At 30.3% G+C, this 27,571-nt stretch overlaps 1 protein-coding gene and 1 non-coding gene across 2 annotated transcripts; both read right to left on the minus strand.

Annotated features, from left to right (window-relative positions):
* Window positions 1–716: 716 nt before the first annotated feature.
* On the minus strand, window positions 717–2,166 carry MKK9 (MAP kinase kinase 9). Its single transcript, XM_022919464.2, has one exon. It carries the CDS (start codon window positions 2,035–2,037, stop codon window positions 904–906), a length of 1,134 nt encoding a protein of 377 aa, XP_022775199.2. The 5' UTR covers window positions 2,038–2,166; the 3' UTR covers window positions 717–903.
* A 13,090-nt stretch (window positions 2,167–15,256) lies between these two features.
* LOC149516810 (small nucleolar RNA R71) lies at window positions 15,257–15,364 on the minus strand. Its single transcript, XR_016345410.1, has one exon. It is a non-coding gene; the product is annotated as a small nucleolar RNA R71 (small nucleolar RNA).
* Window positions 15,365–27,571: the final 12,207 nt, after the last annotated feature.

Consider the following 27,571-nt stretch of genomic DNA (forward strand, 5'->3'; position numbering starts at 1 on the left):
AATATAAATATATATATCTTATAAATTTTATTATGTATTAATTTTATTTTAATGTTTTTAATAATAATATTCATGATAATAAAGAGTCAAATTTTAAATATTGCAAAACAAATTTATTTTATGGTTAATCACAAGATATATTTATGTAGTTTATCTTTTGTTTTATTTATTTACTTATTTATTTTTGATGTATTAGTAAGTACAGTATATATTATATCTATTAGAATGTGCACTTTTTACTTTATTGTATAAAACTAATCAGGTAGAAATTGGAAAACATGTTCTTTTTTATTAACTTTGAATTTTTATAATTATTTTTTTATGGCTGTAAATATTACTTATTTTTATTTCATCCTCTCAATAATATATTAATATATTTTTTAAAAATGGTAACCTTAAAAAAATGTCATTTTGGGGGAATGTTGTTGGGATTGTATCTTAGGAATATTATGATTTACATACGTGGGTCATCTATTAAAAGCTTTGATATATTTCAAAATGCAATTAACTACCTATATTTTATTATTATCATCTTACTATTTCAGATTAATAAAAAAATTTTATATTATTTATTTTAAAAAATTTTAAATTTTTAAGTTTGCTAATTTTTCCGTCAATGAGGTTTGGTTGAGTAAAAAGAAGACTGTTACACATCTTTTGTCTGGATGTGTAAAAAGTGAAAAATTAACCATAATTAATTAATTTTTCTAAGTAAATAAATCTGAAAGTAAATTTACTGCCCAAGGGAAAGATAAATAATAATAATGTACAGAAGAAGAATAGGAAAAGAGAACAAAAATTCGAATCTGGCTGGTATATACAAAGCTAAACGACCTCCACTCACAATAATACCCCCCAAAAAAAAATCTAATCGGGTATCAGGATCAGTTCGGGTCGGGTCGATTAACGGTTGGATGTCGGATGTCTAAGCAGAAACGGATGATCCAAAAGCTGCGAGGCTGTCCACCTCTTTTTAGACTCCTTCTGCAAGCAACAGTTAATGAAGCTCCGAAACTCATCAGAAACACCCGATGGCAAGGCCGGTGGATCGCCGAAGCAAATTGCACACATTAAGGTGGCCCAGTCTGGTCTTTGACCCGGTGGCAGAAAAGGAAAGTGACCCATATAAAGTTCCATTAAAGTAAGCCCCAAGCTCCATATATCACCAAGATATCCATTGTAATTACCTCCATAAGCATCGGGATCAAACCTTTCGGGACTCATATAAGCGCAGGTTCCAACGTAAGAGTTGCATGCATCCAACGTCCGACACATAATCTTACTAACCCCAAAATCAGCTATTTTCACTTCCATCTTCTTGTTTACCAACAAATTCGAAGGCTTGAGGTCTCGGTGAATGATTTTGTGGGCATGCAAGTAACTCAATCCTTTGAGTATTTGTCTGGTTATATGAGCAAGTTCAGGCTCTGAGAAGGTACCGTGGTTACGAAGGAGCGTATCCAAAGTGCCGGCGTCCATGTACTCCATGAGAATCGAAACATCCCCTGAAGGGTTGTCGTATGTTCCATAACAACGAACGATGTGAGCTGAATCAGTCCGGCGAAGAATCTCCTTCTCTCTGGAAACTTGCCTATGAGCAGTCAGGTCGCCATGGCCGTGAACCACTTTTAAGGCATAAATCTGGGAGGTACGTTTGTGTTGGACTTTGTAGACGGTGCCGCCGTTTCCGTGGCCAAGAACTTGAAGCTTCTCGAGCTCAGTTAAGGGGATGGTAACGGAAGCAGCAGTTGTAGCGATGGTTGTAGAGGCGGAGGGAGGGAGGGGAAGAGGGAAGCGAGGACAACGATCAGAGACGTCGGGGAGCGGGAGGCGGAGATTAATCTGTCGGCGCTCACGAACTACTGCCATGTGAAGGACGGGTAGTTTTTGAGTTGAACAATACACGATTGGAGGAAAACAAGGATATACACGTACATATATAAGTAAGAGGAAAGTAAAGGAAGTCGGCTGGTGGGGAGGAAGGAAGGAAGGAAGGTGAAAGGATAGAGAGCGAGAAGTGGGGTCCATGTTTTGCATATAGGGTAGGCGATTTATTAATTTATTTTTAATTCTTGAAGCGCAGAGTGGGAGTGGGAGGAGTTGTTATATTTTCCATGTGATTAAATTGTGTAAAATTCATTGGGCCACGTAACACCAAATTTTGAATCTGTATAAAATAAATACTAAATTTTCAACTATAAATAAAACTGAATAAATACTTGAGAGTTGCATATAGGCTTGAGAGTCAAGTTTGGTACTTAAACAAAAAAAAAAAAAAAAAGCAGCCTTTCATTTCTATTATTATTATTATATTTACAATAAATATATTTTAAGGGAAAAATAAGAATAATAAATTATGAAATTGTCTTTACTCCTACAAAAAAACAAAACAGCCTGCCAAATCCCTATCTTTGATAGCTGGTGATTGAGTTACTTCTTTTATTAACAACTAATAATTAATTATTATTTTATTATTATTATTATTATTGTTATTATTATTGTTATTGAGGATTAATTTATGAACATTAATATAATTTTTTATTTTTTATATTTTTGAATTAAAATGATTAAATATAAATATAAAAAATTTAATTTAATTCAATGATAAAATTATTATTATTATTATTATTATTATTATTATTACAAAATTAGAATATTCAAAATGAAGTCCAAAGATATAATAAGTGCAATATTCATTGAGACATTGTCTTTACAGATTATTAATGTTTCTTTTTCATATATAGAAACTTTTAATTATACAAATGAGATAACTATTTTTATTCTATAGATGGGTTTTAAAATTTTTAAAATAAAATTTTAAAATTTAGTGTTAAGATATCTTTTTAAAACATTAGAATTTGGTGAGGATATCATATCATATTGCGAAAAAATTAGAAAGAGAGCAACATGTAGAGCATACAAGTTGTACACTTGGGTTAGGGGGATTGATTAAATTAATTTAGGTTTATTAGTTTGTATTCAAGTTGGCTAATTTGATATTGGATTTTATTTGTTCTTTTATTAGAAGTAATGTCATTCATTAAGGTGAATGTTAAGGGCATTTTAGTGTTTAAAGGGTAAAATGATTTTTTTTCTTTCAGTATAAGTTAGCTGATAAGTGGGGGTCTTCTGATTATTTTGACCAATCTAAAATCCCATGATCTGTATCAACTTAGCTACTTCAGTAACCTACGAGTTAGTGCCTTAGGATGTTGACTTATCTTGCCTTAAATGAACAGTTAATTGCCAACTCAACTCGGGCCTACGAGGTCAGCCTTAGTCTTCTAGGTTGACCTTGAGCAGCCTAAACCCATAACTCCCCATCACACAAGTATAAATAGCCCTATCCAAGTATTTTTAATCCATCTTGAATTTTTAAGCTTTTAAGCCTTTATTCCATCATATTCTTTCCTTTCTTAGATCGATTTCTAACTTGAGCGTCAAAGTACAAATGTTAGGACTACCCCCAACCTTTGTCGTTAACTGCTTTATTTCTTTCTCCTATGTTTTCAAGGTTTTGCCCTCTTTAAACAATACAACACAAACATTTGACGCATCAAGTAGAATGTATCTTATTCAGTTGAGCTAAAATGTCTTCAAGAAATAGAGTAATTGAGGAAGGAGAAACTGCTACTAGGACAAAAACCCAACTTAGCTAGCCAAACATAGATTGACTTACCACAATAATCCCCACCATGGAATAGTTTAAAGCCTTTACCTAATGACTCCAATCCCTCAAAGAAATGATACAAAACCTAACTCCACCACAAACTTCAAAGGCATCAAACCTAATAACTTCCCAAAACCCATCTACACAAAAGTTGCTGACCAATGATTATACTTTAGCCTCATTGCATCAAATGAGGATAAAACACCGATAACCTACTACTTTATGCATACCTTAACATAAGCCACCACTCAAAAGTTTAAACAAGTCACATTGGAACGACAGTCAAATAGAGATTTAAAAGCTCGGATAGAAGTTATGAAAAAAAAAAGTTGAAGAACAAAGCCTCCACCTTTGATAACAAGCTGAGGTTCTTGCAAACCTCCTTCTTTACTAAGGAAATAGATCAACAAGTTTCTTTCAAAAGGTTTAAGATTTTGATCTTGAAGATTTATGATGGTACATCTTGATAATCTTGAGCTTTATCAAACTGATATGATGATGCAGGGAGTTAATAAGGCCCTCATATGTAAAGGGCTCCCAACAACATTAAAAGAGACAGCTTAATTTTGGTACAATAACCTCAAACCAAAGTCGATTACTACATTCAAACAGCTCAAACACTTATTTCTTGTCTTAATTTGTTAACAGTTGACAAACAAAAAAAATAACCTTAGCCTGATATCAATCTACCAAGGTATAAATGAATATTTGAAAAAGTACATTATGTGTTTTAATGTTAAGGCTTTTTAGGTCAAAAACTTACAGCAAGCTCTGCAGTGGCTATCTTGATAAGTGGGCTAAGTGATAGAGAATACCATTTTAAGCTCACCCTCTTCCTAGAACTGTCAAAGGCTCTAGCCGATGTCTTATTCATCGTCAAAAAATACTTCAATGCTAAAGCTGCAATGAATAGCAACCGGGGTGAGAAAGGCTCATCCTTTTTCCTTGACTTATAAAAAGAGAAAGAAATCTAAAATCTTTCAAAAAAGAAAAAAAAAAGGGTATTTTAGGGCTAAAAGCCTAAGTCAAAGACATTATGACTACACTATACTTAATACTTTTTAAGAAATAATTTTGATGCAAATTCAAAATGGTCCTAAGCTCAAATGGCCTAAGCCACTGAAGTAAAATAATATATGGAATCCAATAAAAAAATGTGTCTTCTACAAAGATTACAACCATAATATCGAAAACTGCATTGACCTAATGAATGAGATTAAAAATCTAAGTAGAAGAGGTTGATTGAGTTTATTTGCATTCCACAAAAGGCAAGGATAAGGGAGAGGGGATTTTAGAAGAAGAGATCAAGGAAAAAAAACAAGAATAAACTAGAAAAATAAATGAAAAGAAAGGAACTGAGGTTGTGGTAATCAAAGGGTCAAGCAAGAGGAAGAAGAAAAAAATAATGTGGACAACAGGCCCATTGTTGAGATAATCAATGTGTTCATTAGAGGGACTTTAATGTTAGCCAAAAAAAAGTTAGATCAAAGGACAATTATGGAAATTAGGTCCTCAACCAAAAAACAGAATAGTTGAAAGGCCGAGGTGATCTCATTTGGTTCAAAAATTTGGAAAGGATCTAATTCTCACATAATGATACCATTATCATTTAGGATATAGTCTACAATCATGTGGTAAAAAGAATCTTATTTGATAATAAAAGTTGGATCGACGTCTTATATTATTCCATAATGTAAAAGATGAGGATAACCAAGAAAATGTTAATACCATTCACCACAACTCTAATTGGCTTTGAAAATGAACAAGTACTAGTAAAGGGAATAATTAGGCTACCAATATTATTGGGCATTGAGCTGAGGAGTCTCACCTCGATCATAGAGTTTATGGTAGTTGATGTCCCATTAACATGCAACATGATATTAAACCATCCTAGTTAGTCTATTATGAGAATCATCGACTCAACTCCTCATTTCAAAATCAAGTTTTCCATTCCTAATGAGGTAAGAAAGGTTCAAAGAAACCAGTCCATGGCAAGACAGTGTTATGTTACGACCATGAAAAATAGGACTACGAAGTAGACTGATTGTTCAACCAAGGTCGAGGAGTCCCAGCATAGAGAAGAATTAAGGTTCAAGATTAAAGAAATTGAGGAAGCAAAGAAAAATAACTAAGGTAAGAAGAATAGCTAAATTAAAGAGAAAAAATAAAAGTTTTTTTAAGAGCCATACTAAGCTCTTAAACTTATCAACTGTAAATATCTCTTGAGATGTTTTTTAAAGTTTTTCATGCCACGCTCTAGAGTTGGCATAGATGTTACCTAAATCGAGCTTTTAAGTTCGTTTCATGAATACAAACAAATTATATTTTTTGTCAAATTCATCTTTATATGAATACAATAGTTTATTACATTTATGAATTGATTACTAACATTTAAATCAAGATCCATCCTTCTTTTAGAAGAAAGTTTTGACCTAAAAGAACCAAAAGAGATCATCGATCAAAGGCTTAAAATTAATGTTAGTCGATCATAATCTATGAAAGACCTCATATTTGTGCCATTTTATGAAAATAATGCTGATAAATGTATGTAAATAATGGCTAAGCTCAACTATAAAGAACAACTAATATAGTTACTAAGGATTAATGTCGATTTGTTTACATTGACCCCATCAAATATGCCAGGGATCAATCTTATAATGATGGTCCACAAGCTGTACACTAATCTGATTGATATAAACATAAAGTTAGATCAACAAAAAAAGAGGAACTTTGATCTTAAAAGGTAAAAAATCATCAAGAAAAAAAATAGCATGCTGTTAAAGGCTAGCTTTATCAAGGAAACATACTACCTTATATATGTCATCATGGTGAAGAAGCACAGTGGAAAATAGAGAATGTGCATTGACTTCATTGACCTCAATAAAGCTTGCCTAAAGGATAATCTTTTTTTATCGAGCATAGATTGGCTAGTAGATGATAGTACCGAGCACGACTTGCGCAGCTTTAGGGATGTAAATTTATGCAATAATCAAATTAAGATATTGAAAGAGGATGAGAAAAAGATGGTCTTTGTGACCAAAAAAGGCATGTACTATTACAAGGTGATGTTGTTTGGCTTGAAAAATACAAGAGTGAAGTATTAAAGATTAGTCAATAAATTAAAGGACTAAATTAGTTGTAATGTTGAAATATATGTTAATAGCATGATTGTCAAGAGTAAGAGTTCGGTCGAGCACTTGAAGGATATAAAAGAGACCTTTAACACATTCAACAAGTACAACATGAGGCTCAACTCAAGTAAGTGTGCCTTTAGTGTTATGTTAGGCCAGTTCTTCGGTTACAAGATCAACTAAAGAGAGATTGAGGCAAATCCAGAGAAGGTTTGGTTATTTTAGATATGAAGACATTGACCTTAGTGAAATAAGTGCAAAATTTGATAGAAAAAGTTATCATTCTGTGTATATTCATGTTGAGATTAATAGATCAGTGCCTATCATTTTTCAAAATCTTTAAAAATATTTTATACTTTAGATGGACAACTCAATGTCAAATAGCCTTTGAAGATTTAAGCAATTTCTCTCATCTTCCCTGATATAATTGAAGTCTAGGCCCGATGAAGTGTTATACTTTTACATTACCATTATTGACTAGGCCATTAGCTCAATCCTACTCTAAGAAGAAGAGGAAAAGTAAAGGTTAGTATACTTTGTGATTAGAGTATTGACTAGGTAACAACTTAATTATCCAAAGATAAAGAAATTGGCCTATGTTGTGGTCACCTTAGCCAGAAAACTCAAACTATACTTTTAATCCCATACAATGAATGTCTTGAATGATCAGCCACTTAGACAAATTCTACAGAAGCCTGAGCAATCAAGCGGATTAATTAAGTGGATAGTTGAGTTTAGGGAATGCATATTGCCTAGGTCGACCTTAAAGTCATAGGTGCTAACCGACTTCATTATTGAATGCACTTTGGCTAAAATAAAAGAAAAGTCTAGCATGACTAACAACTGCAAAAAGAAAAAAAAGATTTGAAAACTTTTTGTACATGGATCAACCACCAATCAAAAAAATGAGGTCAACCTAATCAGCCCAAAGAACATGCAATTCCAATATGCTTTAAAGTTCAAGTTCAAGGCCTCAAATACCAAATCAAAATATGAAGCATTAATTGCCATATTGAAATTAACAACCGACTTGAATGTAAAGAATCTCCTAGCATACAGTGACTCTTAACTTGTGGTTAGACAAGTTAATGGAGAATTTTGAGCCCCCGAAGAAAGGATAAAGAAGTATTTGGATAAAGCACTATCGTATTAGGCAATATTCCTAAAGGTCGAGGTGAAAAAGATACCAAGATTAGAGAATACTTTGGTCGATCAATTATCCAAGCTGGTATTTGATGATAAAAATAGCTCAACACAAGTCCTGATAGAAGAGCTAATGAAAAAAAACATCAATGAGAAACAAGTCAACGAGATTAAAGAAAAAAAGTCATAGATGCCTCTAAAAAGAGCTTATCTAATGATCAGAGTGTTGTTGAAGACAAAATTCAAGCTTAAGTCTTGATAAAAAAGGTTCCTCAATATACTATCATCAATGAGATGTTATATAGAAGATAATTCAATTTTTTTTATCTGAGGTATGTGGATGAAGAAGACGCAAACTACGTGTTTAGAGAAATCTATAAAGAAATATGGGAAAATCACCTCGAACCTCAGCCATTGGTTTACAAAGTCCTAAGATAAGGTTATTATTGGTTTATCATAAAAAAGGATGCTACTGACCTGGTAAAAAAATGTGATAAATGCCAAAGGTTTGCTTCTGTGTAACATCTCCCCTTGACTAAGTTGACTTCTATAATAAGCCCATGGTCCTTCATGCATTGGGAATATGTGCTCAATCCTTTCACCTTGGCTACTAAGTAGAGGAGATTTGTACTAGTAGTTATTAACTATTTTAGCAAATAGCTTGAGGCCATGGCATTAGCTATTGCAACCAAGTCTTAGGTTGAGATGTTTGTTTGGAAGCATATCATTTAGCGCTTTGGCTTACCTTAGTCCATAATAACAGACAATAGATAGCAGTTTGAGAACCCAAAGTTCAAGGAATGATGTTTCAACCTCAATATTGACCTAAGGTTCTTCTTGGTTGCCCATCTATAGTCTAATTGTCAGGCAGAGCCAGCAAATAAAACCATACTCGAAACCTTCAAGAAAAGGTTGGATGAAGCCAAGGGAATATGGGTCAATAAGCTTTTAGGAGTATTAAGAGCTAAAGATGACTGCCAAATCCCTTACAAGAGAGACCTTTTTTAATTTTCCTTTTAGAGCAGAAGTTATGGTCCTAGTTAAGATTGGTTTCCCTGGTTTCAAGTTGAACTTGACCTCGGAAAGAAGAACAATAAGGCCCTAAAGACCAATCTAGATTTGATTGAAGAGAAAAGAGATGTTGCTATGATGAGGATAATAGCTTATTAGGGTTTTCAACTATTATAATAAAAAGGTTTAACAAAAGAACAAAAAAAGGGATAACCTAGTGTTTAGACAAGTGGAAGTTCTTGGAATTGATGATAAATGAGGGAAGCTGGCCCCGAACTGAAAGGGCCCTTAATTGTGAAAAGGGTGATTCGAGCTTGGAGTTGTAAGCTATAAGACTTAAATAGAAATCCCATTTCAAGGACATGAAATGTGGATAATCTAAAAATTTGTTATCAATAGAGACTTTGAAGCTAAGCAAGTTTTGCAACCATGATATCAACTTGTATTACTTTGTCTTGAACTAAATAAAAGCTGGTAGTTTAAATATATTTTATGTGTCTACTCATCTATATTAAGCTTGACATGACAGGATTACATTAATATTTAAGATATCCGAGCTCTAAGCTCAGACAACAATGAAAGCAAAGGCCGATCTAAGACTTATACAAATCATAAGTAAAGTTCTAATGTTCAAGTTGTCTGAGCCGATGCTTTGTAATTTCTTATGCTCAATCATTAATTAATAATGATGTCATGCTAATGCTTGGAAAATTATTTATAACTAAAGTTTAAAGCATCTCATTACAATAAGTGAATTTATCAACAATCTATTATCATAATGTGTAAATATGAGAACTAACCTATTAGACATAATATGGAGTCGAGACCAACCTTTTTTAACTATATTTAATTGGTCACTTAAGTGAATCTATCCTTTTAAAGGTTATCCTAAGCTTGACTAAGGGTACTTAAAAAGAATAGATTTTGATCTTATAAATAGAACTAAGTTTGAGAGTTTAATTACATATAAGTAAGGTTATAATACCCACACAATGCCCACAAAGTGGTACCAATTAATCTTAAAGTATTTTTTAGCCTTAATTCAATGGTCTCTAATTCTTATTTTATTCTTATTATTTTTTATTAATTTAGATATTTAAATATTGGACATACTTTTAGATTTTCTCTAACACCTTGATCAACGTTCTAAAAATATTTTCCACTTCAAAAGTATTTAAATAACACACATGTTTCTTTAAAGAGGCTCCATTGTCAGATTTATTAAATATTTTATGAAATTGAATTAATTATTAATACATGATAATATACATTGTCAAATTCATATTAATAAAATAAAATAATAAAATACAAATTTACTACATGTAATCATAATTTATCCAATAATTAATCATGTAATTAAATCACCATAATTTATGTCCAATTTTAATTTTCCAAATTAGAAATAAATAAAAATTCTTATATTGAGACCAATTTCTAAATTCTCCAATGCCTTGATTGAATTTAGAAAAAGTTCTCTCACCTAAAAATTTCTAATAAAATTACAAGTCTGTAACTTTTTTAGAATTCCATCATTGGATAAAATTTTATTTATCCCTAACTATTTTACAAATTAAAATTTTTTACAAAACAAATAAATAAATATATAAATTTCTAATATTAAAACAAATAAATAACTTAGTTTTAAAATAATCAATAAAAGCAAAAAAATCAAAAATTAAAATAGAAAAATAGAAAAACAAAAAAACAAAGAAAATAGAAAAAGAAAATCATGCGAAACGGGTCGAGTCGTACCTTAGGTAGGTGTGCGAATCTAGTCAAGTCAAGCGTGGATCTTAGAATTTTTTTTTAACATTGAAATAATATTGTTTCAATGAGGTCATAAGCCTTCTTCTTTTTTTTTTTTTGATTTTGTCTTTCTTATTTTGTCTTTCTAGTCAATTCCCTCTTTAACTTTTCTTTAGAAAAAATATGAATGTTAGTTGGAATCTTCAAAGGCTACCAAAAAATTGATAAGAAAACCCAAAGGCCACCGAAAGATTCAATAAGAAATTCAAACCTCATAGAAAAATTGATCAAAAAATTTAGTCTACTAAAAAACTGATTGAAAATTTCAAAATTTCTAGAAAAAACCTAGAAAAAATTCAAAAAATTTTAAAAAAATTCCTAAACCTAGAATTTGATTCCCTTTTCATTTCCCAAGACCTAAATCCCTTAAATCACAACTAATCTTGAAATCAAACCAAATATATTTCCCTAAAACTGAAACAAAAACAAGATTGTCAAAAAGTTTTTCTCTTTTTTTTTTACTTATTGTTCCTTTCAAAATTTGCTTGTAATTGAACTTTTTTTCATTGCCAAACTTGTTTGTATTTCTCAATTTTGTGATGTTTTATAAGGATTTTGTTTCAAATTCAACAAAACTCTAGATCTAAAAGAGTTTCAATTCCATTTTAGCTTAAGCTAAAACTTTGATTACAACCAAAAACTTTTTAATCCAAAAGAATTCCAGTCCTAAACAAATTTGGTTTTCCTAAACTTTTTTTTTATTTTTTTATTTTTCTATTTTCTAATTTTTTTCCTTTTTAGGTTCTTTTTAAAAAATGAATAAAATAAACTACTAAAATAAATCAATAAATTAAAGACTTAATTTGTTTAAGATTGAAACCAAATCCAAAGCTCAAATAGTAAATTCAAAATTAAATGGGTAATTAAAACTTGAATTTACTTACAAACCTTCAAGACTTAAACTTGAAAATAGTCGAAACACCTTGGACAAAAGGGGTGTCTACACTGATTTCACACTTTGCATAATTTTTAAGAAGTATTTGATATTCAAGTCTGAGCTAAGATTCATGACTGACCTACTACTTCTGGAATTATTTGAAACTATTTGAAGTTATTTTTGATCCTCTATTACTTTCATAACTTCTATTATCAAGCTGAGACTTCAAAAGATTATCTATTTATAAGCTAAACTGAACTGTGCATAAATAAAAGGAACTAAGTTGAGAGATTTAAAAAAATTCCTTTCATTAATGAGTATGATATGTATAAGGTCCAATAAAAAAATTACAAAAAAAGAAGAAGAACAAACTATCCTAAACTCTCTCTTCAGGCTATTTCTCAAGAGTTGGTGTTTGGGGCTCACTAACTTTGATTTTCGCCATGGGTTCCCCCCTGCTTGGCCTCGCCTCAAAAGCAACACTTTCATAGTGACCTCAATCTCTAAGTCATCCTCATCCTACACTTTTTCTATTAGTGCTACAACCTGTTGGGACCTTAGATTGTTTATGTCGATCAATGACAAATCAAGATTAGTATAAAGCAACTTCACCTTTTTCAAACCAAGTTAAAATAGTTGAAGACCTAGTCTCGAGCAACATTAACCTACATGTTGTAAAACTCGTCAGACTCAAGGATTAGACACTTTGAGCTTATTCATTACCTTGGTGAAAGAGTTAAGGTGATAAGCATAGGCCTTGATGTCTTGCTTGATCTTGTAGTAGTCAGCGAGAGATTGGTAGTAGTGCATCAAGCCTTGTCTTGAGTTTTGAAAGACAAAGGTTGAGAGTCGATCAAAAACTGCAAGTGAAAACCCGAGCTTAGTGATAACCAAATAAAATAATATTAGTTTACAAATTAAATTGAACTCACAGATAAATAAACCTTTTTTGGACATGGTGACTAGTGTGATATTTTTCACCACCTCAGGATCCTTATAAGCATTCTTCGAGGAGTCAAACTCTATATTGATAAAGACCCTCTCCGAGGAAGGCTAAAGCTCGACTACAAACTCAGAGAAAGAGGACTCCACCTTTGGCCTTTTCTAGATCCTTTAAGCCATACTATTTACTTTAGCTTTTGAAATGTGGTTAGGCTCTTACCACTAACCTGACCTTGTTAAGGGGGTGTTGGTCAATTATTTCTACTCATTTGGGGGGTCATCAAGTTGAGGAAGGGCTTACTTGTCCCTCTTCCCTTAAGAGGTTAAATAAAGCAAGATATATCAAAAGTACTTGAACCTCAGCCTACCATGTTTGCAAAACAAAATCGACCTAAAAGTAAGAAGAAAATCAGTAAAAGCAAACTTTTTATGTAAAGTTAGTAAATACCTACCCCGATACTTGACCTCCTTGATAACGCTAAGGAAGTCTAATAACACCTCAACATATAGTATTTTCACATATAAGAAATGGTGCTAAAATTTAAAATTTGAATGATTTTTAGTGTTTTTCATGCTATTTTCATGGTTTTAAGTTTTCAAGCTAAAGAATTTTACTTTTATGCAAGCCATACATGCAAGCATGCAAAGGAGAAATATTAGCCCAATTTTGGAGGCTCATTGTCATCCCACCTTAATCTAAATTCATGTAAACATAGAGTTTCAATTATAAAAGAACTCTCTCATGACCTATTCGACCACATTTAAAAAGGATTGCATGCAATTCTAATCTCACTTGGACTCCATCATGTTCAGCTAAGAAAGAAATATGATCTAAGCATGACTTTTTTGCTTAACCATGAAAAATTGTGTCATATAAGGATTCTATCCATTTGGCCATGCAAGAGAGAAGCTCAATTTGCAAGAGCATGGGCTCTACAAGCACCAACCTATTTGGCTAAGACCATCCAAGAAAGCTTCCATGCAATTTTTCTATAATGAAGGCTAGGTATATTTGGCAAAAAGGAATTTAAAGCTTATCATGAAACTTGTTGCTTAATCTTGAAGATTTTGACTTGGAGTAGGATTTTATCCATTTAAATTTCAAAAATTAGATAAAAATCAAACTACTCTTGAATTACCAAGCCTTAGTAGAATCCAAGGAAGGAGATTTATCAAGATTTAAACAAGATCCAAACAAGGACCAAGATTGCACCATTAGACCCCCCATTCAACCAAACTCTCTAAGAATGAAGAGTCCACATTCGGTTAACTACTTAAAGATGAAGATTAGTTTGATCCTTTAGGATTGAAGTAAATTCAAACTCTTGTAAAGCCTATCCCTATCATAGCAGAATCAATGCTTATAAATAGGCAAAGTCTCTTCACTTGTTCATCATCTCATTTCACTCTTCTTTCCTGTTTTTTTTTTTAGTTTTTTAGTTCTTTAGGTGAGTTATTAGCTTAGGTGACAGATTTGCCAATAACCACCAAATCTTTATTTTTTTTAGTTTCTTTCTTTTAATTCAAGAAGTATTGGTTTTAAGATAATTCTTTTCTTGTTTTCAACTTTCAAATCTTGTTTTCTTTTCTTTATTTTTGACAAGTATTATTTTTCTCAAAATCAATCCATGTTTTCTTTTATTTCCTACAAGATTTGGCTAACATTTTCTTTATTCTTTTACAAGTTATTTCATACAATATTTATTCCCAATTTACTTCAAGTAATCAACACTCTTAAAACTTTCTTTAATTTTTAGTCTTTTAAATCTTATTTTCTTAGATTTAGTTTTTGGGAATATTCTTTTACTTCCTAAGTTATAGTTGGTGAAATCAAGAGCTTTGCCTAAACATCATCTTTAATCTATACTTTCCCTACAACCAAACCCTAAATTCTCATTTGTTTAAATATAAGATCTTAGGGTTCCTCTTTTGGCAATTATGAACAACCCAATAATACATTCTATAATCCTTGAGAAAACAATATAGGAATACTTCTTTTTATTACTTGATCTGTGCACTTGTGGCTATACGAAAAGTAGTATTCAAGTTTTTGTCACCGTTGCTAAGGATTATAGTTTTGTTCTCAATATCAATATAAAATTCTTATCTTCTTATAATGTAAACTTTTTATTTATTTATTTACTTTTCTTTTGTTTCTCTTTAATCTTTTCTTATTTGCATGTATAGATCCAAAAATGTTGACTTAGTTCTTGTTGATCAAGAAATTAAAAGAACCTTTAGAAGAAGAAGAAAGAGCAATCAACACCATTTATATCAACTCTAATGGTTAATGCAAATAATGAGGGGCAAAGAACATGAACGGACTATATAGTTCCCAATGCAGATAGGTTTCAACCATCTATTAGAAGGCCAACTATTCAAGCTAAAAACTTTGAAATCAAGCCTTCAATCATACAAATGGTCTAAACTTTTGTACAGTTTGAAGGGTTACCAAGCAATGATCTCAATCTCTATTTTTCTAACTTTCTTGAATTATGTGATGTTTTTCACTATAATGGTGTTTCTGATGAAGCTATTAGACTAAAATTATTTTGTTTTTCTCTCAAGAAAAAAGTGAAAAGTTGGTTGTCTTTTTTACCACTTGGTTCAATCACAACTTGGGATGACTTAGTCTAAAAATTTTTAGCAAAGTTTTTCCCATCATCTAAGACAACTAAGCTAAGGAATGAGATTATCATATTTCTACAAGCTGAAGGTGAAACATTATATGATGGATGAGAGAGATTCAAAGAGTTGTTAAAAAAAATGTTGACATCATGGTTTACCCCAATGGCTCTAAATTCAGATTTTTTACAATGGTCTCACATCACCTATGGGAATTGCTTTAGATTTAGCTGTAGGAGGGACAATTATGAGCAAAACTCCTGAGGTAACAAATGAGTTTATAGAAAAGATAGTTGCTAATAATTACCAGTGGAGCAAGGAAAGAAAGGTTAATAAAAAGTCTGCTGGTTTATTTGAGATTGATGCTATTACTTCTATTAATTCCCAACTAGCTACCCTAACCAAAAAATTGAAGTCTTAGGAAACCAACCTCAAGCCAACCATGTGAATCTTATACAAAGCCTTTTTATCTCCTATGATGTCTATAAAGGACCTCATTCTTCTAAAATATGCCAATTTAAAGCATAGTCAGTCTAATAAATCCAATAAGCCAAGCCAAATAATGATCCCTATAGCAATAGCTATAATCTTGATGGTAAAACCACCCAAACTTTTCTTGTAACCAACTAAACCACCAATCCACCAATAAACAAAACAATAACTACCACCCCAATCCGCCAATCTATAACCCACCCTACAAAAAAAACCCATTTTTGAAGACATGTTAACCTGATTTAAGCCAATAATGCCAATATCCTAAGTCAAGCTGCATCTAGCAAGAACCTAAAAAGCTAAATAGGTTAACTTGCCAAAACCATAATAAACTACCTTATGGTACCTTGCCTAACAACACTGAAACCAATCTAAAAAGATAAGGTAATGACGGATATACTATAATCTATTCTTTGAGAGATGTTAGGATAGAGGATTCTAATGAGGAAAATGATGAACCTATAATAGTAAACCTCCCCAGCTTCGTAAGACAACCTAAAGTAGATTTTATAAAAAAAAAGATATATTAGTAGATGAAGAACTTTTGAGATTTGAGAGAGAATTTTTGGAGGGTTTTGACCCTATAGCATTAGAGTCCTCTGAAGATATAAAAACCTATAAGGAAAACCCTATGAAGGAGAATGCTAAAATGCTTTATGAAGAAGATCTTGAAGAATACATTGAAGGGTCTATTGAGAAAATGCAAATGTTATTGCAACTAGAGAGAGCATTATTGGAAAGCATTCAGCTTAAGCTTGAAGAGTCATTATAAAAAGAGATAGTTCAAGAAGGGGAAAACCTAAAAGAAGACCCATAAGAGATCTATAAGAAGAAAAAGAAAATATTCAAGAGAAAGTTTAACTAAGGCCATGTGTGATTGCTAGAATATATAGGTAGTGTTTTAACATAGCATCATCTGCCCCAAGGCTTATTTGAAAAAAGCTTCTCTAGGAATTAAAAGAAGCCACATTCTTATAAGAATATAGCTTTGAACTTCAACTACTTTTGCATAAAAAGCAAAAAGATCCAAGGAGTTTTACTATACCTTGCAAAATTAGAAATTTAAAATTTCATGATACTCTTTGTGATCTTGGTTCTAGTATAAACTTAATGCCTATGAATATTTTTGTGCAGTTAGGTTATGAAGAGCTAAAGCCTGTCCAGTTCAATATTAAATTTGCTAATCAATCTGCTAAGTTACCATAAGAGATGTTGAAAAATATATTGGTGAAAATGAGTAAATATGCTTTCCTTGTGGATTTTGTTATCTAAAACATTAAGGATGATGAGGCTCTATTATTATTAGGAAGACCTTTCTTATTTACGGCTAAGGCTTTAATAGATGTGTATGATGCTAGCCTTACCCTTAGATTTAAAAATAAGAAGCTCTAATTTGTATTTAAAGAGTATGGTGTGCTAAGAGATGAAAAAAATGTGAATGCAGTTAAGGTAAAAGAAACCCTTAAAGAGTTTGACCTAATAGATAAGCCTTCTAACCTTCTAAATCATTTAGCAACCCCTAACTCCAGCCATGTCAGCCCTTCAATGAATTCAAGCTTTGTATATGTGATCACTATTAGAAAAACTAGTACACCTCTTTAAGCCTAGTTTGTTTATGTCATTCCACAAAGAAAAAGACAACAAGGTAAGCTCCTTCCAATTAGGTAAAATGATTTTTATAGATTTAAGGATGGTTAAGTTTAACCAAAACTGGCATTGCTTAGGAAGCAACCCAAGTTTTACCTTAATGGTTAAGATTTTTGTTTTCTTAATTTTTTTGTTACTAACAGAAGTATTTTAATGTTTTTTATTTGAGTTGTTTTTTAAGGAATATAGCGAAGCAAGAAAAATACCTCATGTAATTGAAATTCGGCCTTAATAAAAAATTTATGGAGTATTTCTTTTTTCCTTTGTGCTTTTGATATAATATTCCAGGCAAGTGTGTAAGGGAAAAAGAAAAGTTTTTAAATTTAAAAGATTTTGAAATATTAACCCATTTTTGCTTTCAAACTAAATTGACATACTAAATCTCATTATGATGCTCCTTTAGTTGAAAGTTGCATGTATTCCCCAAAAGTGACTGAAGTATGATATGGGTTTAAGTATGAAAATAGTGAAACTTGAAAAAAATTATAAACATGTTTTTTCTTTGGATATGATTTTATGCATCTATTTTTATTCTCTTTATATGAAATGCTATGATTTTTGTGAAATATTGTAAGATATGGATTTGTATGAGATTTGAAGATTTGAATAAGTGCTCTAAAATTCACTTACTCAACTCTTGAGGTAAAATCTTAGATTATATTTGACTCAAGAGATGATTTAGGTAATTCTTTGGACTGTTTGAGCCTTTCAAGCCTACCCTATTATGATGCATCTTTAATACCTTTATTTTGAGCCTTTTATATTAATCATTTTCTTTATTTATTTTAGCCACATAATAAATCAATAAGCCTTATTATTATTATTATTATTATTATTATTATTATTATTATTATCCTTTATTTTGCTTCACTTAACCCATTGTACTTATGTATAGACATGTTTATGATTTGGGAAAAAAAGAGGCATAAGCCAAAAATGAGATGAAAGAAAGAAAACAGCAACCATGAAAAGCAAAGCCTAGGAAAGCCAAAAATGGCTAAGTTAAAAAAAATAAAAATAAAAATAATGTTGTACAAAAATAATAAAGTGATTTCTCACAAGCAAAGTTTCAAAAAAAGTTCTTACTTGTTCAAAGTCCAAAAAGTTGAAAAAAAGTAAGCTTAAGGTTTTTGAGCTTAAAAATTCTATTTTTCCTACCTTGACCCAAGTCATACGTTACAAGCCTAAAAGACATTTTGAACTTGAGTTAAATTTGTAGATCTAACATTAGTAAAGAAGGATGGGAAAAGTGAACATATGAAGTCTATTCTATCTTTGAATCAAAATATGATGAAACATTTTAGATTATGTTTACTTGAGTTATATGCATGAATTAAAGATTGAATAGAGTTGTATGTGTGAATAGCATAAAAGATTGAAAGCTTGCTTTTGAAGAAAATTCTTGTGACTTTGTATTTATCCTTAACTTTGTATTATGTAATAGTACATGATAGGAGTTTCATATAATTTTTGGCTTTGTGAATATTTATAATGTTCTTTAGTTTTGTTGACTTGAGGCTTTGCTTGAGGACAAACAAAGATTTAAATGTGGGGGTGTGATAGCATCTAAATAAATAGTGTTTTTACAAATAAAAATGGTGCTAAATTTTAAATTTTGGATGATTTTTGGTGCCTTGCATATTATTTTCATGGTTTTAGGTTTTTAAGCTCAAGAACTTCATTTTCATGCAAGCCATGCATGCAAGCATGCAAAAGAGAAATATTGACCTAATTTTGAAAGATCATTGTTTTCTTATCTCGATTTATATTCATGCAATCATAGAGTTTCATTTGCATAAGAACTCTCCCATGATGTATTTAGCCACATCCAAGAAGAATTGCATGCAATTCTAATCTCACTTGGACTCTATCATGTTCAACCAAGAAAGAAGTGTGATCCAAGCATGACTCATATGCTTAGCCATGAAAAAATTATGTTGCATAAGGATTCTATTCATTCAACCATGTAAGGGAGAAACTCAATTTGCAAGAGCATGGACTTTATAAGTACAAACCTATTTGGCCAAGGCCATCCAAGAAAACCTCCATGCAATTTTTTCACAATGAAGGCTAAGCATATTTGGCCAAATGGAATTTGAATCTCACTATGAAACTTGTTGCTTAACCTTAAAGATTTTGACTTGAGTAAGATTTTAGCCATTTAAATTTTAAGATTTAGTAAAAATTAAACTACTCTTGAATTACTAAGCTTTAGCCAAATCCAAGAGAGGGGATTGATCACGATTTAATCAAGATTCAAGCAAAGGCCAAGATTGCACCATTAAACCCCTATTTGGCCAAACTTTCCAAATATAAAAGAATCCACATTTGGTCAACTACTTAAAGATGAGGATTGGCTTGATCCTTTATCATTTGAAGTAAATTCAAACTTTTGCAAAGCCTATCCCTATCATAGCCGAACCTATGTTTATAAATAAGTAAAGTCTCTTCACTTGTTCATCATCCTATTTCATTATAAGTGACAGTTGGTGAAGTCAAGATCTTTGCCTACACATCACCTCAAATTTTTACTTTCCGTGCAACCAAACCCTGAATTCCCATTTGTTTAGATATAAGATCTTAAGGTTTCACCTTTGGTAATTGTGAACAACCCAATAATACATTTTATAATCCTTGAAGAGATGATATAAGAATATTTCCCTTTATTGCTTGATCTATGCACTGCAAGCTATACGAAAAACAGTAATTAAAGTCAACTCATAGGCATCAATTATTAACTTTTCCCTTTTTAAGGAAGTTATATATTGTATCTTGAACACTGAGCTCACCCATGGTTAAGGGGTTGGTTTTGGCTTTTTAAAAAATGCCTAAGCAATTATTAATTTTCCAAACTCCTTTAACCTTTTCTATATAGAGAAAGAAGACCCACTAGGTCTTTATTAAGCTTAGGTAATTGGAAAAAAAAATCTTCTTTGAAGGTTGAGTTGTCACATAGAACCAATTCTTATCATAAAAGTGCTTTTTCACTGTAAATATTTCCTTGAAGAGAGGGATAAAAGGGAAAAAACCTAATTCTTTACAAAGAACTATGAATCTTACTTTGTACTTAAAAGAATTTAAGGCAAGTTGAGTGATAGTTAAATTATAATATAAAAAAAGCTCTACAATACAAAAATGTAAAAGAAATCTTAGACTGGCCACTATAAAGTCTCAATATACCCAAATATTATTGGATTCTAAAAAGGTTGTGACCTATCATTGAAGGTTGGCATCATGATACCCCTTTTGAAGAAAATCTAATTTGATTTTCTCCACAAAGATTAGCTGAACAGAGCACAAGTTAGGGTAACCCTCGGGATTGGCTTTACCCTTTAAGCTCTTCATCATCTCATTGGGGGTTATACCTAGAGGGTAAAAGGTATAAAATGGGGCAAAGCCTTCATCATCATCATCATTAACAGTTTCTACCTCCCTTTCACCTTTACCCTTCTTATTGGCTTGATCAAACCCTTTGGCCTATTTAGAGCTTTGAGCTTGCTAAGCCTCAGAAGCCTCATTGCCAAACTACTCAACTTTTAAAAAATGAATAAGACCCTAAGCTTGAACAATGGTTGGTACCTCTATTTTGTCAAAGGAAAAAGATGATGAAAATGAGCTAGAAGACATCCCAAACTTAGAAGTCAAGCCAAAGCTAGACTTTAAGCTCAACTTATTGGTAGGTTGGGAAAAAAATAAAGGTAAAAAAGTTATTTGGAGGGGGAGCAAAAAAAAAATAAAAAGAAGGTTAAATGGAGGAGCCAAACTAACCATGGCTATTAGGACTAGAGGGTTTTTTAGGTTGGAATCAATTATGGCCAGAAGCTCACCCATCCCTTGATAAACCCTTTTCCTATTGCTCAACATTGTCCTTGATCTATTTTTAGCCCTTAATAGACATTGGATTTAACCAATAGGTAGCTTGGTTGTAATCCTTTCTTGTAATGATAGAGGTGACTTCAATAACTGAAAAGAAAGCCTCTTGGCCAAGCTGATGTCTCCTTATATTTACTATAAAGTTGTTAGACATGCTAAAATCAAAAGATACAATGAAAAGAGAAAAAAACATATTAAAAAGTTTGAGAAGAATAAGATTGAACAAAAGAAGGTTAGAAAATTTTTAAGTTAGCAAAATCTAGTTAGCTTAAGAGTTTAAAAGTTTAGGTAGCTAGAAAATGGGACTAGAGAGGGCCTCTTATATAGCCATGTCCCATAATGGTTATCAAAGATGGCCTTTCACATTTTTAGTCCTAATTCAAAGAACAACCAAGTTTTTTCTCTCCTTAATAGATGTAGATTCAAATAAATCTGCATAAAAGGCACATCAGTTCATTCACTATTCAAAACTCACCATGCAAAATCTACTAGTATCACATCGACCATGCACATTGTATTACGTTGGACTTGACATGATACACTATGAAATTTCACAAGTATTGTATTAGTTACAAACATAATAAGATGTCGGGTATGTTATATGTACTAAGGGCATGACATTGAACATCTCATAATAGCATACATTAGTCACATCACCTCAAACCCAAATAATGCTACCACCCCATTCACGTTTATAGTTATTGTGGTCCACTTCAAAAAATTAAGGTCAAAACTATCATCAAATAGAAACTCCAAAAGAAATCTATGCTCAATCTACGGTTCAACCTAAACGATGATAGATTGATTAACCCTATCATCATTAATTTGACACTTTAGATTGTTTAGTGAAAAGGCAGAATATTAAGGGTATTTTAATGTCTAAAGGGCAAAATGAACTTTTCTTTCTTTAGTATAAGTCAACTGAAAAGTGAGGATATTCTAGTTACTTTGGCCAAGTTGACGTGTTAGGCCAACTTGAAATCTTAAGATCCACATCAGCTCAGCCACCTCAATGACTTACGAGCTAATGGCTTAGGATGCTGAATTGTAATGCTCGGAATGGACAATCAATTGTCAGCTCAATTTGGACTTACAAGATCAGCCCTAGTATCTTAAGTTGACCTCAAACAGCCTAGACCCAAAACTCCTCATCGCACAAGTATAAATAACACTATCGAGGTATTTCTTATCCATCTTGAAGTGTTAAGCTTTTATTCTATCCTATTCTCTTTCTTCTCTTAAACTGATCTATGACTTGAACATTAGAGGACAAATGCTGAGACTACCCTAACTTTTTTTGTTAACCACTTTTTTCTCTCTCTTGTGTTTTTAAGGTTTTTCCATCCTTATACAACTTAGCACAAATAGTGAAATATCATCAACATTTGTTGTTTTGTCAAGCAAAGACCTTTCCCATAATACCTAATGTCCAAAAGGACATGTCACTTAAGCTATATTATGTGCTAAAGAATTAACAAACCTATTACCATATGCAAAAACACTCTCTTTGTACCGTGAGAGTACCATCAAGATATCCATAACTATTCTTGCTTTGTCCTAAAAAAAATGGACTCCCTTTCTAACTTTTCCACCGCTAGCATTGAATCATTCTCCAATAATGCAGACTAAAAACCCTTTTCCCATGCCAGACCCATCCCAAATAAAATAGCCTTCATTTTTGCAAGTAATAGACTTTGCACATCAGCCACCTTAGTTACAGCATTTAAAAGAACATGTCCCTTGCATCTCCAACAACCATCTCCAATCTAACCATTCCATTTAAAGAATCCACGGCAGTATCCATTTGATATTGGATTTTATTATTTTTATATCTTTATCCACATTTCATTTTCATGCCTTCATGAACATTTCATGTTTATCTTAGGCATGAATATGTTAAAAAATTATGATATATTTGTACATTACCATAACTTAAATGAGTGTAGACATGTAACTTTACTTAGGAATTTTTTTATATTAATAAATCTTGAATTTCTCTTTGGTATTGAATTTTAAAATCATTTTTGGATTAATTAAGTTTTAATTGTAAAATTAAATTCAAGTTCAAACTTAAACGTTCAAAAGTGTTTTTATTTATTTATTTATTTATTTTGTTATTTAGTCAAAGTAAAAAGTAATAAAAACAAAAAACAAAAAAATTAGAATTAAAATGTGAGAGAGGCATTCAATAGTTTAATTCATTGATTCTGTTTAGATTTGAAATGAAAAGGTTAAATTTGTTTTTGGAAATTGTTGGTCACCAATCTATTAAAAAAGATAAAGAAATTTAAGAAAATTTGTATTGAAACTTGATAGATCCTGGTCTATAATATTTTCCTATTTAATATGGGATTGAGATTGCTATATAAACAATGTAGTATCAAGCTCAAAAAAAAAAAGGGAAGAAAAAAAAAACAAAAACAGCAAAACAATTGTTTAGGGAAATAAGCTTTTTGGGGCTAGGTAAATTTTGAAAATTTTGGGGTTTTCTTGAATGTTTGATATCAACAATCACAAAAATTTAAGTCCAGCAGCATAATAGTTGAGCAAACACAGGGGCAGTAAAAAAAAACCATATTTAGGCTCAATTTTCAAAACCAACAAACACCAATTCAAAACCAAGTGATCATAAACCCGAATCCAATTTCCAGCAATAAACATAATTCAGCAGCCATGAATTTGATAGTAATCTTGGCCCCGCAAACTAGAGGAAGAATCGAGAGCAAGCAAGAATCCAAAAACAAGAACCCATTCCTAGAATCAACAATTACCTAGACCCAAGATTTAGGTGGCGTAACAAAACGATTAAGCCAGTGGGTATTTTGATTTTGGGGAATTTAGATCTAGGAGTTTCTTAGAAGTTTTGTAGGAAACCAAGTTTAAATAGGGGAAGAGCAAGTAAAAAGGAATTGTCTGGGGCTATGTCGGCGATAGTGGGCAGTGGTCATCGGTGACGACAAGCGAAAAAGGCCAGCCGAGCGTCAGAATCTGCTGGTTTCAAGGAAGCATTCGATATGATAGTTGTAGAGAGAGGGGAGAGATTTTGAAAGCCCGGAGAGATAAAACCTAAGAGGAAAATAATGAAAAAGTTTGAAAAAGGAATTTTTATAGTAGGACAGCACCATTCCAGAGAAGATTCGTGTCTATCCGCGCGCAAGTTGACTCGACCATTTGGTTTTTGACTTTTTTTGATTAATTGTTTTTTTAATTTTTAGTTATTTTTTTAATTTATAATGTTTTTTTTTTTAAATAATAGTGAAAAGGAAAATTTTGAATTTTGTGAAATTTTAAATTATAAATTTGTTTGTATGATTATTTTATATAATACTTTTGTATTATTATTATTTTATAAATAATTAAAAGAAATAAATTGATTTTTTTTGTCATAAGATATTTAATAAATCAATTAACAATATCTTTTTAGGTGAATAATAAATTTATTTTGAATACTCATAAGATAAAAAAAATTTTTTTGGTAAAAACTTAAAGATATTTTTTAATATTTAATATTAAAATTAATAAAAGTAAGGAGTAAAAGCCATCTTGATTAAAGCTTAGACAAGATATTATATGATTAATTTTGTACTAATTTGTACTAATTGTGGGGTGTTATAATTTTTTTTATTGACTCTCAAACTTAATTCTAAAAATATAGACTAAATTTTTTTTTTTTTTCAGATTTTTAGTCAATTTTAAAATAACCTTAGAAAAAATAAATTCATTTATGTGATCAATTATATTTAATTAAAAAATTAGTGATGATTTCATAATTTTTATGTTTAATGGTTAGATTTTTGGATTTAAATGTTACAACAATAAACATGTGATGTACATAAGAATGTGTAAAAATTACCTTTTTTTTTGTTTTCAATTCATTTTTTAATAATATATTATTTTTTTCTATTAAAAAACAAATAACTAAAGTAAGTATGAATCAAATAAACTAAGGAGACAATGAACGAAAAAATATATAATAATTTTATAAGGTCACGGGAATCAATTTTTTTCTAAATATTTTGAAAAGTGTATGAAAAAGAAAATTACAAACAGAAATTATCTAGTAGATTCTAATTTGTAGTTTGCATGATGCCAATTATAAATATGGTAATATTATTAAATGTGAAAAACAAAAAAAAAAGTTAATATTTGGTAAATTATTAATGTAAAGTTTTATTAAAAATGGGGTTAAGAGGATGACACATGTCCTTTAAGTATATTTAAAAAAATAAAAATTTAATTAAAAAATAAAACATGTATAACTTTTTTAACTATGTTTATATAATTAAAATTTTATATTAATAATATATTAAATACAAATTGATATTTGATATATCAATAACGTTTTAATAACTGGATTGGTAATTGAACTAGTTGGGGTTTGGTTTCGGGTTCAATTAACTAGTTCAATAAATATATTGATTATGCTTTTGAATATATAATTTATTAATAAATATGACAATTGTATAATAATTAAATTTGTTTGACTTAATAGTTAGTAGGTTAATCATATTCTAAAGGGTAAAGGTTTAAGTCTTATTACTTACAAGTTATAATATATTTTTAAATAATAAATAATAATTTAAATGATAAAAATGGTTCAAATTTGATTAAACCTGATTCAATCAAAAGCTTGACTGAATCAGGATTTTAAATAGTTAGTAGGTTAATCATATTCTAAAGGGTAAAGGTTTAAGTCTTATTACTTACAAGTTACAATATATTTTTAAATAATAATAAATAATAATTTAAATGATAAAAATGGTTCAAATCTGATTAAACCTGATTTAATCAAAAGCTTGACTGATTTTTGACCTGCTCGACATCAAATGATTTTTAAACATTTTTGAAATTGATAAATGATCGATTCTCGATTAAGTTGGTTCAATTTAATAATGTGGTATGGTTCAGACAACACTGATAACCATTTAACTATATCAAATATTCCAACAACAATATTTAACTTTACTAATTCGTTAAAAAAATTGGGTACCATTCAAAATGACTTCACAATTTTGTTTTTCCATTCTATGTTGTTGGTAATGTAATAGAAATAATTATTTAATAACCATTCTTTTTCAAATTTAATTTCCTTGTTTGATATGCAATTTAGTTTAATTAAGAAACTAAAGCATTTCTTTTCAAAAAAAGAAACTAAAGCATTTTTATTAAAGGAATATAAACATTTGTGGAATCTAATATATTTTGATTTTTTTAATGCTGAAAAATTAAAAGAATTGTAAAAATGAATATCAAATTAACAAAATTAAAAAAAAGTTGCAAAAAATGTAAAAAAATATATATATTCAATTTGAAAGATAATATAGTTAAGTATAAATATTTTCAGTATTAAAAAGTTAAATAATATCATATAATTTAGAATTATAAGTTAAAAGAATTGACTATTTTCATTTTCACTCCTTGTCTCTAAAAATAATACTTTTTTTCTTTTTTTGTGACAAAAACTTTAGAATTATAATGTGACAAAATTAAATTTTATTTTACCAAAATAAAATTAAAGATTTAAAAAATCATTGGAAATGAAAAGGAAACCAGAGAGTTCTTGTCTTTTCGAATGTGGGATACAAGTAGATTTACTCATGAGTCAGACTGTTTGTTCAAACTCGAAAGATAGCTTGAAATTTTAAAAAGTTTATATACGAATATTAAACTTGTTAAAAGGGTTTGGATAAATAAATGAGATCAGATAAAAAAATAGAATCATGTTTAGATTTTATCATTTAAGGTTCAGGCTCGATCCTACCTAAAAATTAAAAAATTATTTTTATTATAATGGGATAAGGTTTATTTACTTTATTTTTTATAATGGATAAGACTAATTTGTTTTATTACTTATAATAAAATAAAGTTTAAATTGTTTTATGCAAAACATTAAAATAATGATATAATTTTAAAAAACATTCAATAAAATTAAATTAGATTCAAATTTAAATGATTCATAAATTTTATTAAAATTAATTACATTAATAATTTACAAAAGATAAAAAAATTATTTTTTTAAATTTTAAATACTAATACTTTACACGAGTTTGAATTTTATTATTATATGTTAAAATAAACTTAAACAGAAAATTAAATTAAAAAAAATAAAATAGAAACAAATTTAAATTTATTTAAAATATTAAAATATCGTGTTAAATCCGACTGGAATCCGACATGGTACGGCCATGAGCAGCTCTAGACGCAAGGTGCTTTGCAGGCGTCTCGCCCCAATATTTAGGGACAAAGGCGGCTATGAAATCAAATACGTGATGCTATAATTACTGTTATTTCACAAATGACAACAAATTTTCAGTAGAGGAAAAGAGTCAACGGACTCATAGTGAATTAGGATTA

This window comes from Durio zibethinus, chromosome 9 (genome assembly GCF_047325235.1).
Source record: "Durio zibethinus cultivar Kanyao isolate XHJ-2024 chromosome 9, ASM4732523v1, whole genome shotgun sequence".
NCBI classification, from domain to species: Eukaryota; Viridiplantae; Streptophyta; class Magnoliopsida; order Malvales; family Malvaceae; genus Durio; species Durio zibethinus.